This window comes from Procambarus clarkii, chromosome 19, assembly GCF_040958095.1.
Source record: "Procambarus clarkii isolate CNS0578487 chromosome 19, FALCON_Pclarkii_2.0, whole genome shotgun sequence".
NCBI classification, from domain to species: domain Eukaryota; kingdom Metazoa; phylum Arthropoda; class Malacostraca; order Decapoda; family Cambaridae; genus Procambarus; species Procambarus clarkii.
In genome coordinates, this window is record NC_091168.1 from 21,116,937 (window position 1) to 21,136,281 (window position 19,345).

The window sequence follows — 19,345 nt, forward strand, 5'->3', positions numbered from 1 at the left end:
TCTTTATCTATCCCTTCCTCCAGTCCCACATTTTATCTTAATTCATCCTGTGCATTTCCTTCTGTCTCTTATTTCTTCTTATCCACATCATCTCTTCCTTTCCGTCTCCCTCTCCCTCTCCCTCTCTCTAGCTGACGCCTCGCCCCTATGACCACCCAGCAGAGAGGCGATTTCTGGTTCCCTCCTCTCTTGACAACTCTTCAACACGGGTGGTAAAGTGTGTGAAATTAGGCTGTGAAGAGCTCGGAATGTCACACACACACACACACACACAAACACACACACACACACACACACACACACACACACACACACACACACACACACACACACGCACGCACACTCACACACACCTGTGTGTGTGTGTGTGTGTGTGTGTGTGTGTGTGTGTGTGTGTGTGTGTGTGTGTGTGTGTGTGTGTGTGTGTGTGTGTGTGTGTGTAAGTGTATGTACATGTATGTGTGTACTTACCTTAATATATGTGTGTGGTGTGGAGTGGTAGCACATGTGAGCAGGGCGGGGTCAAGGACCCCAGCGTGACAAGGACCCCAGCGTGACAAGGACCCCAGCGGGACAAGGACCCCAGCGGGACAAGGACCCCAGTGGGACAAGGACCCCAGCGGGACAAGGACCCTAGCGGGACAAGGACCCCAGCGGGACAAGGACCCCAGCGGGACAAGGACCCCAGCGGGACAAGGACCCCAGCGGGACAAGGACCCCAGCAGGACGTCTTGTCAAAGGCCACATAACGAATTTTTAATATTGGAGGACTTATTAAATTCCAGCAGTTGACATGACAAGTTGTATGTGTACACCTGTATGTTTGTGTGTATGTGTCGGTGTCTGTCTGTATGTCTGTCTAACGTGGTACCTGTCTGTATGTATGTATGTATCTCTCTCTCTCTCTCTCTCTCTCTCTCTCTCTCTCTCTCTCTCTCTCTCTCTCTCTCTCTCTCTCTCTCTCTCATTAACAGCGACAAAAGCCGCCATCTTCCACGCGACTTCCCCGTGTGTATATAAACGCAAAATTCACATTGGTGGGTAAAAAGAGTTATATGTTTGCATATTACATTTCCTGGTGGCTTATTGAAGATGCCTCGGGGCTCCTCCGCGGACAGGAGCAGAGGGGGGAATATAGAGACAATGAAAGGTATTAACAGGAGAATTGTAATGAAGAGGAGCATGGAAACTAGTATTGTCCTCATTTTGCTGGGGTGAAATTAGGTCATGTACCTGAGTGAATCCAGGTCAACTGGATTCACTGCCAGCAGTTCTGCCCAGCAGTTCTGCCCAGCAGTTCTGTCCAGCAGTTCTGTCCAGCAGTTCTGCCACTGCTCGACACTCTGCATCACCCCATAGCAGATGTGGACACACACACACACACATGCTACCTGGGATGAGAAGATGCTGGAGGGTGGCTTTCATGTTAGAGGTGGAGATGCAGCTTCCTGGAGATGAAGAGATGCTGGTGAGAGCGGACATAAATGAGATGAACAGTCACGGGAGCGTCAATATTGAGCACCTCACAAGGATCCGATTCCCATTCAAAGTGATCAAGATGTAGATACGAAGCTTCTAAGGCTTCAAGACGTTGATGCTACACCCTGTGGAGCTGCCAGCATCAACACTCACTTGCCAGGTGAGTGTCCGTATACCTCAGATCTCCACACTTGTGTATCCTGGCTTGGACAATGCCTTACCGTCGTATCCGGATCCGGTAGCGGGATCTGTGACTGGCCCATGGTGGGATATGCCACACTCCACACCTGTAGGAAGGCAAGGTTCTCATACACTTACACATGTGGGTACTCTCACTCTGGGTGGAGTGACATTGAGACACATCCCATCCCCCATCCCCCGCCCCTACCACCCCATTTACCCCCCCCACTACCCCCCACAACCCCCACAACCCCCCACAATAACCCCCCACATGCGGCGTGAGGCCAGAACCATAGCAAACATCTGCACATACTAATAAAGCAAATATTAGAAGTATTATGAACTGGGCTCTTCCCCTCTCTCTCTCTCTCTCTCTCTCTCTCTCTCTCTCTCTCTCTCTCTCTCTCTCTCTCTCTCTCTCTCTCTCTCCCTCCTAGAAACAGTAATGGTGTTTTTACCTTGTTACGCGTCTCTAGAAAATACAATAAGGGTAAGAACTCGAATGAAGAACACGGAGACAGAGGATAAAGAACAAATATTAATATCAAGCAATATGTAAGTTAAGAACAAGAGAACACAAGAGGTGTTCAGCACCCAGGAGAACACTTCCTCCTAGCACAACGTGTTCGCTCTGAACTCTTATGTATACAAATACACTACTTTTGGCGTTAATACAGTCATGAGACACCCCCACCCCCACACACGAGCATACATACATACACACAAACATGTTTATGTATACACATAGACATGAAAGCAAGAATGAAATACATACATACATACGCTCTCATACACAGCGATATACACACCAACTTCAATATTCCCGTGGGATGTAAACACCTTGAAAACTCTCGTATTTTCTATATCAGGAAACCCTTAGAATTTCATATTTACAAGTGTAAGCAAATTATGAGATTTGTATACAAGTTTCAAGTCCATAATATCAGTCTTGAATAACAGATAAAGGATCTAATTACACATCTTTAAGGAATTTCTTCTTGGGTTGGAAAAAAAAAGTTGACAGGTTTTAATAATTTGTCAGAAAAAGATAGATATTTGGCGGAGGTGGATTTAGGTGTTTAAATGAATTTCTTTGAGGGTCTCTGCCTGAAAGGTAAGGGTAATTATCAGGATAATTTACGACTGTATAGCACTTGGATAGGAAATGGATTTGGGATGGGACGGGCCCCCTCCCCTCTGTCCCATCCCAAATCCTTCTCTTCCTTCCAGGTCAAATCCTTACCCCTTCCAAGTGCTATATATAGTCATAATGGCTTGGCGCTTTCGCCGTGATAGTTCCCTTTCCTTCCGCCTATAAAGCTTGATTAAAATGTTTTCAACCGTCCACAAGACAGAGGGAAGACTGTCAACTATGACAGTACGTGGTCACTTGAGGGGACACTGTCCGCTCCAGCGATCTCTATATATAGACACGACAACAACATCTCTTTCAAGGCGTTTAACAAAGCATAATCAACAAAGCCATCGAATAACCTCTCCTTATACCCTCATAGAATGTATATTTCTGTCTGCATATATATATATATATATATATATATATATATATATATATATATATATATATATATATATATATATATATATATATATATATATATTCCTTCTTCCTCTGAGGATGCTAAGTAGTATCCTAGTGATACGAGTCACACCCATTTCTAGTGTAAAATGTAATATGATTCATGCTATATTTATATTTATATATCCCCAATTATCTATACATATCTATCCGTATATCTTTTTATCACTTGATCTATTTTTTTTTATTTTTCACTTTATTTCAACTCGTTTATGCCTTTTCTCTTTATCTTTATAAATCTGTCTCAACCACTTTTCTCTGAAACTATATTTTCCAGTTTCCCTGTCAAAAACTGGTTTATATAAAGTTTTTATGTTATTTTTAACAAGATATGTTGAAAACTCGTTATAAAAGACTCTATTTGTGTACAATATCTGAATAGGATGTGTGGTGAATGGCGCCATCCAAGTGATTTATGCATGTGTGTGTGTGTGAGTGTGTGTGTGTGTACTCACCTAGTTGTACTCACCTAGTTGTGTTTGCGGGGGTTGAGCTCTGGCTCTTTGGTCCCGCCTCTCAACCGTCAATCAACAGGTGTACAGATTCCTGAGCCTATCGGGCTCTGTCATATCTACACTTGAAACTGTGTATGGAGTCAGCCTCCACCACATCACTTCCTAATGCATTCCATTTGTCAACCACTCTGACACTAAAAAAGTTCTTTCTAATATCTCTGTGGCTCATTTGGGCACTCAGTTTCCACCTGTGTCCCCTAGTACGTGTGCCCCTTGTGTTAAATAGACTGTCTTTATCTACCCTATCAATCCCCTTCAGAATCTTGAATGTGGTGATCATGTCCCCCCTAACTCTTCTGTCTTCCAGCGAAGTGAGGTTTAATTCCCGTAGTCTCTCCTCGTAGCTCATACCTCTCAGCTCGGGTACTAGTCTGGTGGCAAACCTTTGAACCTTTTCCAGTTTAGTCTTATCCTTGACTAGATATGGACTCCATGCTGGGGCTGCATACTCCAGGATTGGCCTGACATATGTGGTATACAAAGTTCTGAATGATTCTTTACACAAGTTTCTGAATGCCGTTCGTATGTTGGCCAGCCTGGCATATGCCGCTGATGTTATCCGCTTGATATGTGCTGCAGGAGACAGGTCTGGCGTGATATCAACCCCAAGTCTTTTTCCTTCTCTGACTCCTGAAGAATTTCCTCTCCCAGATGATACCTTGTATCTGGCCTCTTGCTCCCTACACCTATCTTCATTACATTACATTTGGTTGGGTTAAACTCTAACAACCATTTGTTCGACCATTCCTTCAGCTTGTCTAGGTCTTCTTGAAGCCTCAAACAGTCCTCTTCTGTTTTAATCCTTCTCATAATTTTAGCATCGTCCGCAAACATTGAGAGAAATGAATCGATACCCTCCGGGAGATCATTTACATATATCAGAAACAAGATAGGACCGAGTACAGAGCCCTGTGGGACTCCACTGGTGACTTCACGCCAATCGGAGGTCTCACCCCTCACCGTAACTCTCTGCTTCCTATTGCTTAGATACTCCCTTATCCACTGGAGCACCTTACCAGCTACACCTGCCTGTCTCTCCAGCTTATGTACCAGCCTCTTATGCGGTACTGTGTCAAAGGCTTTCCGACAATCCAAGAAAATGCAGTCCGCCCAGCCCTCTCTTTCTTGCTTAATCTGTGTCACCTGATCGTAGAATTCTATCAAGCCTGTAAGGCAAGATTTACCCTCCCTGAATCCATGTTGGCGATTTGTCACGAAGTCCCTTCTCTCCAGATGTGTTACCAGGTTTTTTCTCACGATCTTCTCCATCACCTTGCATGGTATACAAGTCAAGGACACTGGCCTGTAGTTCAGTGCCTCTTGTCTGTCGCCCTTTTTGTATATTGGGACCACATTCGCCGTCTTCCATATTTCTGGTAGGTCTCCCGTCTCTAGTGACTTACTATACACTATGGAGAGTGGCAGGCAAAGTGCCTCTGCACACTCTTTCAGTACCCATGGTGAGATCCCATCTGGACCAACAGCCTTTCTAACATCCAGATCCAGCAGGTGTCTCTTGACCTCCTCTCTCGTAATTTCGAACTCCTCCAAGGCCGCCTGGTTTACCTCCCTTTCTCCTAGCACAGTGACCTCACCCTGTTCTATTGTGAAGACCTCCTGGAACCTCTTGTTGAGTTCCTCACACACCTCTCTGTCATTCTCTCTATACCTGTCCTCGCCTGTTCTAAGTTTCAATACCTGTTCTTTCACTGTTGTTTTCCTTCTGATGTGACTGTGGAGTAGCTTTGGTTCGGTCTTGGCTTTGTTTGCTATATCATTTTCAAAATTTTTCTCTGCTTCTCTTCTCACCCTGACGTACTCATTCCTGGTTCTCTGGTATCTCTCTCTGCTTTCTGGTGTTCTGTTATTCCGGAAGTTCCTCCACGCCTTTTTGTTCAGTTTCTTCGCTTCCATACATGCCCTATTATACCATGGATTCTTCTGTTGCTTCTCGGATTTTTCCCTTTGGGCCGGGATGAACCTGTTTACTGCCTCCTGACACTTTTGGGTAACATAGTCCATCATACCCTGTACAGACTTGTCTCTGAGGTCTGTGTCCCAAGGTATTTCACTTAGGAAACTTCTCATCTGTTCATAATTCCCCTTTCGGTATGCCAGCCTTTTGATTCCTAGTTCTTTTTGGGGGGAGATAAGTCCTAGCTCTACCAGGTACTCAAAGTTCAATACACTGTGGTCACTCATTTCCAAGGGCGCTTCCATCTTAACTTCCCTTATATCCCATTCATTTAGGGTAAATATCAAATCAAGCATTGCTGGTTCATCTTCTCCTCTCATTCTTGTTGGTTCTTTGGTGTGCTGGCTTAGAAAGTTTCTTGTTGCCACGTCCAGCAGCTTAGCTCTCCATGTTTCTGGTCCTCCATGCGGGTCTCTGTTCTTCCAATCTATCTTCCCATGGTTGAAGTCTCCCATAATTAGTAGTCCAGATCCATTCCTGCTAGCAACAGAAGCTGCTCTTTCTATTATGTTAATGGTGGCCATGTTGTTTCTATCATATTCCTGTCTAGGTCTTCTGTCATTTGGTGGTGGATTATATATGACTGCGACTATAATTGTTCGCAATTATAATTATTTCGCAATTATTCGTGTGTGTGTGTGAGTGTGTGTGTGTATGTGTGTGTGGGTGTGTGTGTGTGTGTGTGGGTGTGAGTGTGGGTGTGTGTGTGTGTGTGTGTGTGTGTGTGTGTGTGTGTGTGTGTGTGTGTGTGTGGGGGGGGGGTGTATGTGTGTGTGTGTGTGTGTGTGTGTGTGTGTGTGTGTGTGTGTGTGTGTGTGTGTGTGTGTGTGTGTGTGTGTGTGTGTGTGTGTGTGTACTCACCTATTTGTGCCTGCAGGATCGAGCATTGACTCTTGGATCCCGCCTTTCGAGCATCGGTTGTTTACAGCAATGACTCCTGTCCCATTTCCCTATCATACCTGGTTTTAAAATTATGAATAGTATTTGCTTCCACAACCTGTTCCTTAAGTGCATTCCATTTTCCCACTACTCTCACACTAAAAGAAAACTTCCTAACATCCCTGTGACTCATCTGAGTTTCCAACTTCCATCCATGTCCCCTCGTTCTGTTACTATTCCGTGTGAACATTTCGTCGATGTTCACTGTCAATTCCCCTGAGTATTTTATACGTTCCTATCATATCCCCCCCCTCTCTCTCCCTTCTTTTTCTAGTGCCGTAAGGCTAAGTTATCGTTATCATGTCCGCCATATTCATACAGTCATCCGATGTTGAGAGCTCTCTACTCTCACCTCTCCCTGACTTTCTCTCCCTTCTCTCTCCCCCCTCTCTCCCTTACCCTCTCCCTGACCCTCTCCCTTCCCCGGTAACTACCAAGAATGGCATAGTTCCTATTTGATCACAACATAATTGACATAAGTTGACCTCACGGGGAAGCCGCAAGGAGGAGACTTTCAGCCGTTGATGGAGCCAATGATGAGTCCGTTGATGGAGACAATGATGAGTCCGTTGATGGAGCCAATGATGAGTCCGTTGATGGAGACAAAGATGAGTCCGTTGATGGCGCCAATGATGAGTCCGTTGATGGAGACAATGATGAGTCCGTTGATGGAGACAATGATGAGTCCGCTGATGGAGACAATGATGAGTCCGCTGATGGAGCCAATGATGAGTTCGTTGATGGCGCCAATGATGAGTCCGTTGATGGAGACAATGATGAGTCCGTTGATGGCGCCAATGATGAGTCCGTTGATGGAGACAATGATGAGTCCGTTGATGGCGCCAATGATGAGTCCGTTGATGGAACAGTTGACACACAAGCCCCCTTCCTGTTGTTCCACTTAATACATCACAGTCTTGAAGCTAGTTAACACCGTCGTAAAAATAGTATTGAGGCTGTAAATAGAATAGATGGGGAATAGAATTGAGGGGGAGAAATAGGACTGATGAGGCAAATACAACTGAGGATGGAAACATAATTGAGGGGAAATAGGATTGAAAAGGGGGGGGAGGAATGCGATTATGGGAATGGGTGGGGGGGGGGTTGAGATTAGAAATTAAAACCAAGAAGTGATTAAAGGTGTAGATATGTATAGGTTAGTGTGACGTGACGTATAGTGTGACTGACCACACTAGTGATGAGTGTGACCGGTGGCCAGCCCCATCACCACTAACCACTGCTCTCTCTCTCTCACCATCAGTCTCGCCCATCGTGCTGCTGCCCAACCAGCTCATGTCGGCGCCGCGGGGGTCGTCGGTGTGGCTGGAGTGTAAGACGGAGGCCTACCCTCGGGCCGTCACCTTCTGGAAGCACAACCACACCATGGTCATGTCCACTAACAAGTACCGCCTTGAGGAGTTCCACCACGACGACTACACCACCACTGTCAAGCTCACTATCAAGCAGGTACTGTGTGGGGGGGGGGGGGAGGTACTGTGGGGGGAGGTACTGTGGGGGGGAGGTACTGTGGGGGGGAGGTACTGTGGGGGGAGGTACTGTGGGGGGGGGAGGTACTGTGGGGGCAGGTACTGTGGGGGGAGGTACTGTGGGGGGAGGTACTGTGGGGGGGGAGGTACTGTGGGGGGAGGTACTGTGGGGGGGGGGTATACCACCAGGGGGAGGCTATAACACCAGGGAGGGGGCTATACCACCAGGGAGGGGGCTATACCACCAGGGGGCGGAGGGGGGTTTGTGAACTTTGTTTTTGTTCATTTTCTTAATGATTAATGTCTTTATAGTGAGGATAATGGCACGTTCTTGCTAGTGGATCCTAAGGGGGGGGGGCTTGGTCAATGTTCTCACGTGTGGGGGGGGGTCTCATTGACCATACTCCCCCCACACACCCACTCATCACACTCTCCCATACAGCTGGAGCCTGGAGACTTCGGGAAGTACCTGTGTTATTCAAGAAACTCCTTCGGTGAGAATGATGGCACCGTGGAGCTACACGGTACGTGTACCTCTACCAGTCACCACCCTAGAGAGAGAGAGAGAGAGAGAGAGAGAGAGAGAGAGAGAGAGAGAGAGAGAGAGGGAGGGAGAGAGAGAGAGAGAGAGAGAGAGAGAGAGAGAGAGAGAGAGAGATAGTCCCCCCCCCCTCTGATCACAATGTCACCAAGGGTCATAGAAAACGCTGTCGAGAATCCTCCAGTTGAGAACATTTTTTGTATTTGTCAATGTTCTGAAAGAGATCGTGTTTAATCGTCGCAGTTGCAACCGTCTTGGACACATTGCAGCCTTGATGTGTCCAAGACGCTTGGACACACTGAGGCTGCAATATGTCCAAACCCGTCCTCATCAACAAAGGTCAAATGTTCTACGAATACGAATGCTTCAATGAATACAAAGGCTACGAATGCTTCACCCCCGTACTACGAATGCTTTGACCCCCGTACTACGAATGCTTGACCCCCGTACTACGAATGCAAACAGAACTTAACTTACGCCTAACTATACACAGAACTTTAATATACAATAATATTATTCTAATATATATTAATGCATTGTTTATTAATTTTTTTTTTAAATAGTTTTCCTCATATATAAAGTAATATTATTGAATATTAGAGGTCTATAAATTAGGGTTCCATCATTGCCTCTATATTAGAGGCAATGACGGAACCCGACCTCAACCCAGCCTCGTTAAAGCGGCGGCCAGACCCCAAGACACGACCATCAATTTCAACGTATTGCACATTAAGACACAATTCATTAAAATTAATTAATGCATCTTTGGAAGGGCGTTGGCCGCCGCTTTAACGAGCCGACTGTAAGGACGCGTTCATCAGTTTAACATATTGCTCATTCAGAATAGGAATGTTTCTAAAATATAAATTAATACTGTAATATATTAGCATATTAGAGGCGGTATCCGGCGATACCCGGGTCTCTCTCCGTTTCTCATTTCCTCTCTCCCTGCCTTCCTTCTATTCTCCCTTTCTTTCTCCTATTCTGCTTCACACCATGATCTCCTACCCATTCTTCCTCCCTCCCCCCATTCTCCCTTATGTTCTCTTCCTGTTCTCTTCCTGTTCTCGCTGCTAGGTGGATAAAACATGTCTGAGACACGTTGAATCAATATTATGGGTGTTCAGTCTATGCCGACAACAGCCGAGAATTGGGTTGGTAAACACGCTGTGGACAACCCAACCCACATATCCGATGTCAGAGAACTCATTGGTTAGCGCAATAGGAACCAGTCCTATTTTAAGGCGGGGCATAGGAGGGGGGGTCGACCCCCAGCTACTCTATGGCCCCTCCCCGCGGAGTCACAAGTCTCCATGGAAAGTTACAAGAGGTTATAACCACAACCTTCTGGCCTGCAAACCCGGATACATAAATAATTGATTGATTGATGAAGATTATGCCACCCAAGAGGTGGCACGGGCATGAATAGCCCGTAATAGCACACAAATAAACACACATTCTATCTTATAGACACGGGAGACATCTCCCGTCACGCAGGGTACAGTCGCACCTCCACAGATCTCCAGTATCAGCTCTTGATACTGGTAATTGCTCAAAAGGGCCACCACTTACGGGCTATTCATGTCCGTGCCACCTTTTAGGTGGCTTAATCTTCATCAATCAATCATCTTATAGACATAGATTGTGCATATCAATTGTACTAGTACGTGGGTGAAGCATTTTGAGTTAAGCGCAGTACGGTTCGAGTAATGTTTGAGCGTCTTGAGTTGTGAGTCTTGTGATAAATATTCTTCATTCTTGGGTTTGATGATCGTATCAACCCCCATTTGGCCTGTTTTTGATGAGAACGGGTGATCAAATCCACAAGGGCAGTGACGAGGATTCGAATCTGCGTCTTTTTAACCCTGTCGTAGCTCAGTTGATTAAGACAGTGTCTGGGATGCTCCCAGACGCAGGTTCGAATCCTCGTCACTGCCCTTGTGGATTTGTTCATTTGATGCATCACGTTAGTGTGATCTCTGTGTGTGTTGAGAACGGGTGATGATTCGTATTACAGGATTCTGTCTAAAGATTCGATCTGTGATCAGGATTATAAGGTTCGGATCAAACACAAACATTTCTACACTCACTCAAACAGATCTTGACATTGTCGAAGCAAACTCATACATGGAGTTCAAAGTGTGGGCTTGTTTGCCTCAGACAAACACACACTAGCGAACAGTCTTGAGCTGATCTCTGTATTCTCCCGCCAGAACTCAAGCGGGAACAGCCACGTGTCAACAAAGCCAAGAGTGACAGAGGTAAGATAATTATTGGCTTTGGGGTTTGTTCAGATACAAACACAGAAATAAATACACAGTTCAGAAATAAATACACAGTTATTAAACTGGTTTATACATATAAATTTGCATACATAAGCTTATACCTACAATTTAAACGCATACATTGTATCTTAAATAAATGCAAATAATATTAATATATATATATATATATATATATATATATATATATATATATATATATATATATATATATATATACCTTCTTTGTGACGTCAAAATTAGCTTATTCCATTCCACTTGACTCTTAACACGACACTTGACTCTTAACACGACACTTGACTCTTAACACGACACTTGACTCTTAACACGACACTTGGCTCTTAACACGACACTTGACTCTTAACACGACACTTGACTCTTAACACGACACTTGACTCTTAACACGACACTTGGCTCTTAACACGACACTTGACTCTTAACACGACACTTGACTCTTAACACGACACTTGACTCTTAACACGACACTTGACTCTTAACACGACACTTGGCTCCATTAATACAATTTTACCCCCACTATTGACGTCACCCTTGTGAAGTCCCGAGTCCCTGTTGACCCAACACTGATGGCCCTCGTCCCTCAGAGTCCGAGGAGATGAACACGATCGAGCACTTCCCCCTCGAGCGGGAGGGGGGTCGAGGCCAGAGTCACGTCATCCTCGACCTGGAGGACAGCCGCATCATCACCGCCACCAACAACAACAACGTCAACGCCGACCTCTCCAAGGGAACCGTTGAACAGAAGAGCCAGCTTGGCCGAGATCGCAGCTCCGCCAACATCTTCACCAGCATCATGGCTGGTAATGCTGGTGAGTGGGGGGGGAGGGGGAGGAAGGGGGGTGGTTACAGGTCACAGGTTACAGGTTACAGGTCATAGGTCAGCGCCACTACGTAACCCGAGGAGACCATCGGGAGTCACTAACCCATGAAATTGGTGCGGGTGTGAGATATTATTCCTCGCGTCTCTACCGCACGCTGTTGTACACAAGGACACACGGTACCTCAACCCCTGGTACCTCAGCCTGGTACCTCATCCCGGTACCTGTTCATCTAGTGTTTCCTAGCGCCAAATCCCTTATCTATCCCCTCCCCCTCCCCCCCTTTCCACACTCCCTCCTATCCCAACCCACTTTTCCCCTATTATTCCATCCCGCCTACCGCTCCCCGCATCTCCCTATTCCTTCCTACGGCTGCCCCTTCCATTCTCCCTTCCCCCAAGTGAGGGGTGGAGGAATGGTCCAGCTGCTGGAGATAATGAGGGCTTGCTTGTAAGGTGATGTAGCGGCCCCCATGACATGACCAACTAGCTGCAGCCTCCTCCTGTTCCTCCTCTCACAGCACCCCATCCCATCCTGCTGGGGAGGTCCTCCCATCCTGCTGGGGAGGTCCGCCCATCCTGCTGACCAGTTCCTGCCGGTCAGGATAGCCATCCATCCTACCGATAACCAATAACTTCCTTCGGAAGATCCTAAGGCAGCGTTACAACCTTCTTATATCGAAATTGTTGAGAAAGTTTATGTACCGGCGTTCAAACGCTTCGGAATTGCGATCATATTTCTTCCGGTATTTTTTGACAAGACGCTGCCTTAAGACTTTCCAGAGGGGGGGGAGGGGAGGGGCCTGGAACTTGGCCCCCCCCCCTTCCGTTCCCCCTCTCCCATCCCCCTTCCCATCCCTCCTCCAGAGACACATGTCACGGTGACGCTAAGTAAATAAAGAAGATAATGAAACGCATATTTGGAATTCAGCGAATTTGTGTGGAAAGGCGGGCGGTGGCCTGGGGCGGCAGGGCCGAGGCTAAACACGGTCAAAGAGGCGGTCGCGTCCCTCTGACTAGCGCTCAATTCTCTCTAATAACGTTCAGGCCGGCGAGTCGCTCGGGCAGCCAGGGATATTAGGATCTATTTTAGAAGGAATGGGTAGTATTAACTCCTTCAGCGCACGCACGCACGCACGACACACGCACGCACACACACACACACACACACACACACACACACACACACACACACACACACACACACACACACACACACACACACACACATGAGGCTTCAAGAAGATCTGGACAAACAGAAGGGATGATCCAAAGAATGGTTGTTAGAGTTTAACCCAAGCAAATGTAATGTAATGAAGATAGGTGTAGGGAGCAGGAGACTAGATACAAGGTATCCTTTGGGAGATGATATTCTTCAAGAGTCAGAGACAGAGAGAGACTTAGGGGTTGATATCACGCCAGACCTGTCCCCTGAAGCCCATATCCAAGGGATAACATCAGCAGCATATGCCAGGTTGGCCAACATAAGAACGGCCTTTAGAAACTTGTGTAAGGAATCATTTAGAACCTTGTATATCACGTATATCAGACCAATCCTGGAGTATGCAGCTCCAGCATTTAGTTCATATCACGTCAAGCATAAGACTAAATTGGAGAAGGTTCAGACGTTTGCCACCAGACTAGTGCCCGAACTGAGAAGGTATGAGCTACGAGGAGAGACTACGGGAATTAAACCTCATGTCGCTTGAAGACAGAAGAGGTAGGGAGGGGACATGATCACCAAATGCAAGATTCTGAAAGGAATTGATAGAGTAGACAAAGACACAAAGGGCACAAGCACTAGGGGACACAAGTGGAAATTGAGTGGCCATAGAGAGATTAGAAAGAATTTTTTTGCGTCAGTAGTTGACAAGTGGAATGCATTAGGAAATGATGTGGTGGAGGCTGACTCCATACACAGTTTCAAGTGTAGATATGATAGAGCCCAATAGGCTCAGGAACCTGTACACCTGTTGATTGACGGTTGAGAGGCGGGACCAACGAACCGAAGTTCAACCCCCGCAAGCACAATTAGGTGAGTACAATTAGATCAATTAGGTGAGTACACAAACACACACACACACACACACACACACACACACACACACACACACACACACACACACACACACACACACACACACACACACACACACTACAGCAAATCGAAGGAAAGGCAGTGAAAAGTAAAGTCCCAAAATATATTTTTCTCTTTACTCCATCAAGATCGGAGGTAAACATCCCTCCCTCCTTCCCTCCCTCCCTCCCCCTTCTGTCCCTCTTCCTTCCCTCCCTCCCTCTACCCTCCCTCTCACTACCGTCCCTCCGTAACATCCCAGGTGAGGAGGGCCGGGGCCAGCAGCACCGCGCCGCGCGCCAGTAGGAGGCTGGTGTAGACAGAGTGCATCACCCTGTGCAGAGTGGTGGTGGTGTGGGGGGGTCTTAGTCAACCTCACTATAACCCCCTTACAACACCTCTACCTTCCTCACACAACCCTTCTCCCACTCACAACCCACAACCCCGGGGTCTTACCCTCGCCCGGCACACAAATGGTTGACCACAACACCTAATGCACCTGTTCACCTAGATTCCTGTCCCCCCCGACACAATGAATTATTATTTGTATTATTATAATTATCCCTCCCCCCTCTATCCTGCCATCCCCCCCTCCCCCCCTCTATCCTGCCATCACCCCCCTCCTATCCCTCATCTCGAACCACAACCCCCCCTCTCCCCCCCTCCACTGTACCTCAAGACCCCCCCCCCCCCCCCCCCGACAATTTAACTGGGCATCCGGCTCCATGTTGGAGGACCAATTACGTCTGTACAGGCTACTCTGACCAGCCAATTTCTCTCCCTATCTTGTGGCTAATACTTGACCTGACCCCCACCCCTGTGTCTGCTGCGTGCACCAGTGCTGGCTGCCACACACACACACACACACGCAGACAGACAGACAGACAGACAGACAGACAGACAGACAGACAGACAGACAGACAGACAGACAGACAGACAGACAGAGGGAGGCTAAACACTCATTCAAATTATAATCCCATCCCAACCATTCCTTTCCTTACATTCATTGTCCCAGAACATGTTCCAGTCATTGCCCCATTCAGCGTCCCTTAATGCTCAGTAACGTTCCTTAGAGCCCAGTAACGAAGGTATACATAGGAACACTGCTAGGGTATGCGTCAGCTGTAGCATACATGCGTCAGCTGAAGTATACATGCGTCAGCTGTGGTATACATGCGTCAGCTGTGGTATACATGCGTCAGCTGTGGTATACATGCGTCAGCTGTGGTATACATGCGTCAGCTGTAGTATACATGCGTCAGCTGTGGTATACATGCGTCAGCTGTGGTATACATGCGCCAGCTGTGGTATACATGCGTCAGCTGTGGTATACATGCGTCAGCTGTGGTATACATGCGTCAGCTGTGGTATACATGCGTCAGCTGTGGTATACATGCGTCAGCTGTGGTATACATGCGTCAGCTGTGGTATACATGCGTCAGCTGTGGTATACATACGTCAGCTGTGGTATACATGCGTCAGCTGTGGTATACATGCGTCAGCTGTAGTATACATGCGTCAGCTGTGGTATACATGCGTCAGCTGTGGTATACATGCGTCAGCTGTAGTATACATACGTCAGCTGTGGTATACATGCGTCAGCTGTGGTATACATGCGTCAGCTGTGGTATACATGCGTCAGCTGTGGTATACATACGTCAGCTGTGGTATACATGCGTCAGCTGTGGTATACATGCGTCAGCTGTAGTATACATGCGTCAGCTGTGGTATACATGCGTCAGCTGTGGTATACATGCGTCAGCTGTAGTATACATACGTCAGCTGTGGTATACATGCGTCAGCTGTGGTATACATGCGTCAGCTGTGATATACATACTTTAGCATGAGCAGAATTTCAGAAGCTTCAGCATTCAACATCTCCCAAACATCTGTCTCACAGCCTCTCACTCTCACCCCCCCCCTCTCTCTCACCCCTCCTCCCCCTCTCACCCCTCCTCCCCCTCTCACCCCTCCTCACCTTCCCCTCTCTCCCACTCCTCCCCCCACAGCAAGGGTGAAGACGTTTCACAGTTACTGAGGAATATTCCCAACTTACCCGAGAGGGGGGAAGGGGGGGGGAGGGAGGGTTTGAGGGGGTGGACAAGTTGTTGTGGAGAGTTGAGGAGGAAGTTCAGCCCCACTCCTGAGGTGTTAAGGCAGAGGGGAGAGAAGGAGGGGGTTAGAGAAGGGGGTGAGAAGAGTGGGGAGTAGAGAGAGAGAGAACAACTACTCTCACGTCTCAGTCTTCCCTCACTCCACACACACACACACACACACACACACACACACACACTCTCCCCCCCCCTCCCCCTCCCTCCCTCCCCGGCTACACATACCACATACCACATACCGGTGCACATAGTTACCCCAGACTACCGCTCACTACATCAAGTCCAGCCCCCCACATTCCTCTCCTGCTGAAAATATTACCTTAATGACTAAACTGCTTTATTCCTTCCCTAACTACAGCGCCGCTGAAAAGCCTTGTTGGTAAAGGATTTAACATTGGACGTTAACACCGGTTAATTGTTTAATTGTGAAGGCTCTTTAGTAATTATGCTCAATATTATATGTATAAATTATATATTATTGCTAAGGAATCTGTATTTATCACTGTTGACAAAGGCTGTTTACACAGCTACAGTGAAGACTGGTAAATACAAAATTAAATACAGGAATCGTTTGTACCTTACACTCCCAAGCATATTCAAGTATATCCAAGCATATCCAAGCATATTCAAGCATATCCAAACCCAGCTAAACCTGCTTTATATCTACACTATAATATTTGTGTTTATCTGCCAAAGGTTGGATGACAGAAGCTTGGAGCTAGCCTCACTCAATTTTGCAGGGTGACTGATGAATGGTAGGGGAATGTCATAGGCAGACCAAGTTGTTGACATGGTTGCCTGTAAGTTCTAAATAGGACCAGGTTGTTGACATGGTTGCCTGGAAGTTCTAAACAGGACCAGACTGTTGACATGGTTGGCTGGAAGCTCTAAACAGGACCAGACTGTTGACATGATTGCCTGGAAGTTCTAAACAGGACCAAACCGTTGACATGGTTGCCTGGAAGTTCTAAACAGGACCAAACCGTTGACATGGTTGCCTGGAAGTTCTAAACAGGACCAAACCGTTGACATGGTTGCCTGGAAGTTCTAAACAGGACCAGACCGTTAACATGATTGCCTGGAAGTTCTAAACAGGACCAGACCGTTGACATTGTTGCCTGGAAGTTCTAAACAGGACCAGGCTGTTGACATGGTTGCCATGGTCTAAACAGTCCGCCTGCTATCATAACTCTCACTATATTTCCCATTTCCAAAGTTTTCTCTTCATCTGTGCCTCTATATCCTGTTAACTCCTACCCCCCCCCCCCAAAAAAAAAGGAAAGTAGGGAGACGCGTAGGGAAAGGGCGGAAGGGGAGGGAAGAGAGTTACAGAGAAAGGGGAAAAGGGAGCAAATGGGGAGTAAAGGGAATAAAATGAATTGACCATCTCTTGCTTGCAGTTTCACTAGGTACGTCATTAGGCAGCCCTTATGAACCCTAGACTTAGAGAGAGAGAGAGAGAGAGAGAGAGAGAGAGAGAGAGAGAGAGAGAGAGAGAGAGAGAGAGAGAGAGAGAGAGAGAGAGACAGACAGACAGACAGACAGACAGACAGACAGATGAAAACAATATTATATTACCATACACTAAGTTGAATTTATTATGAAATTGAAATATTAATTACACGTGAGAAACAATTTCCTCTGAGTTATATCTTATTTAATACAAAGTTATTTTGCTGCGTTAAATTACAATAGATATTCTTATTAAAAGTATACAACTGTTTTATGTGAACACCACTTTGACACATATATATATATATATATATATATATATATATATATATATATATACATATATATATATATATATATATATATATATATGATTTTCGATATTTTCAAACATATCTCTTCAATTTGATTTATTTGAATTAATATTATTATATTAAGAACTAGACTTACTTAGGTTATGTTAGGTTAGGTTAGCTTAAGTTTGGTTAAATTTCTATGTTAGTTTTGACTTAAAGTAACAACAATTCAGATCATATATAATATAATCAAAACCTTTATCATTCCATAAGAAAAAATCTTGGAAAAATATAATGTTTCAGGCAAATTCGGCTTGTTGAGTAAATTGGCCAATTAGGTACATTATAGTCTATTTCATCCCACATCCCCCCCCCCTCTTTTTTGCCCCTCCCCCCCCCCCCTCTGGTCTCCTTCTACCGTGGCCATGTTGTGTTAAGAGAGTGAGGGATTGACGTACTCTTAGGATACAGGAGTAGAGGGGATTGATAGGTGGACCCTCCCCTTCTCTACCCTCTCATTTCTCCCCTTACCTTCTCTTTTGGCTCCTTCCCTCTTTCCTTCGACCTCTTCCCCCCGTCTCACCTCCCATTTTCCTCTCCCCCCTCTTCCGGTACTCCTGTTCCTACTCGTCTCTCTCTCTCTCCCCTCCCATCCCTTCTCTCCCTCGCTGCACCTTTCTCGTTTTATACTGAACTGTTTTACCGTTCCAGGCTGCAATTTAAAGGGAATTCAAATTATCTGGACGTCGGCTCCTTCTGGGGTTCTCGCTGGCGGGCTTTCCAGTCCGGCCCCTGGTGGTCCGGGTCCTGGTGGTCCGGCCCCTAGTGGTCCGGGTCCTGGTGGTCCGGGTCCTGGAAGACCCGTCTGATTGGACTAACGAATCCTTTGGGAGGGGAGTGGTCTCACTTTAGAATCACTGGCGGGTCTTCCAGTCCCGCATGCGGCTATCCAGTCCCTCTGGTCGCCGGCCGTCAAGTCCCCGCTAGTTACTAGTACTTCCAATCACACTAAATACTGCATAATTCCCATTTTGGTGTTCCAGGGCCGAGTGTGTGTGGCCGCCAGGACCTGTGTCTCCTGCTGCTGCTGCTGCTGATAGCCATCTCTGCCCTACACTCACACCTCAATAGATGAAGAGAAGAAAATTCCTAATCCAATCACGGAGCGAACGATCCAACACAGCAGTGTACCAGCTCAAGAAGATGAGAAATGTGTCTCAACGGATTTATCCTGTCCTGTCGTTCCACACACACACACACACACACATTTTATATATATATATATATATATATATATATATATATATATATATATATATATATATATATATATTATATATATATATATATATATATATATATATATATATATATATTATTTTTTATGAGATTTTTTGTCGTGTTTTGAGAAGTCAGCTGATGGGTTTGTATGTTGATTTTATGGATGGCGAATAAATGTATTTGTTTCTTGCTAAAAACCTGGGGTGGGTCTCTATGGGTCTTAGTTCAACATTTATTGTTGTTGTTGTTGTTGTTTGTGTGTTTGTGTGTGTGTGTGTGTGTGTGTGTGTGTGTGTGT

The 19,345-nt window shown here is 46.2% G+C and overlaps 1 protein-coding gene across 1 annotated transcript in view; it reads left to right on the forward strand.

Annotated features, from left to right (window-relative positions):
- LOC123747874 (lachesin) overlaps nucleotides 1-19,023 on the forward strand; it is a 171,291-nt gene extending 152,268 nt beyond the window's left edge. Inside the window, exons 7-11 of the mRNA XM_069327092.1 lie at nucleotides 7,947-8,152; nucleotides 8,615-8,696; nucleotides 10,927-10,974; nucleotides 11,598-11,822; nucleotides 18,810-19,023. Of these exons, the coding sequence (XP_069183193.1) occupies nucleotides 7,947-8,152; nucleotides 8,615-8,696; nucleotides 10,927-10,974; nucleotides 11,598-11,822; nucleotides 18,810-18,901 (653 nt within the window). The 3' untranslated portion in view covers nucleotides 18,902-19,023. The remainder of the gene's footprint in view (nucleotides 1-7,946; nucleotides 8,153-8,614; nucleotides 8,697-10,926; nucleotides 10,975-11,597; nucleotides 11,823-18,809) is intronic.
- The last annotated feature ends 322 nt before the right edge of the window (nucleotides 19,024-19,345 follow it).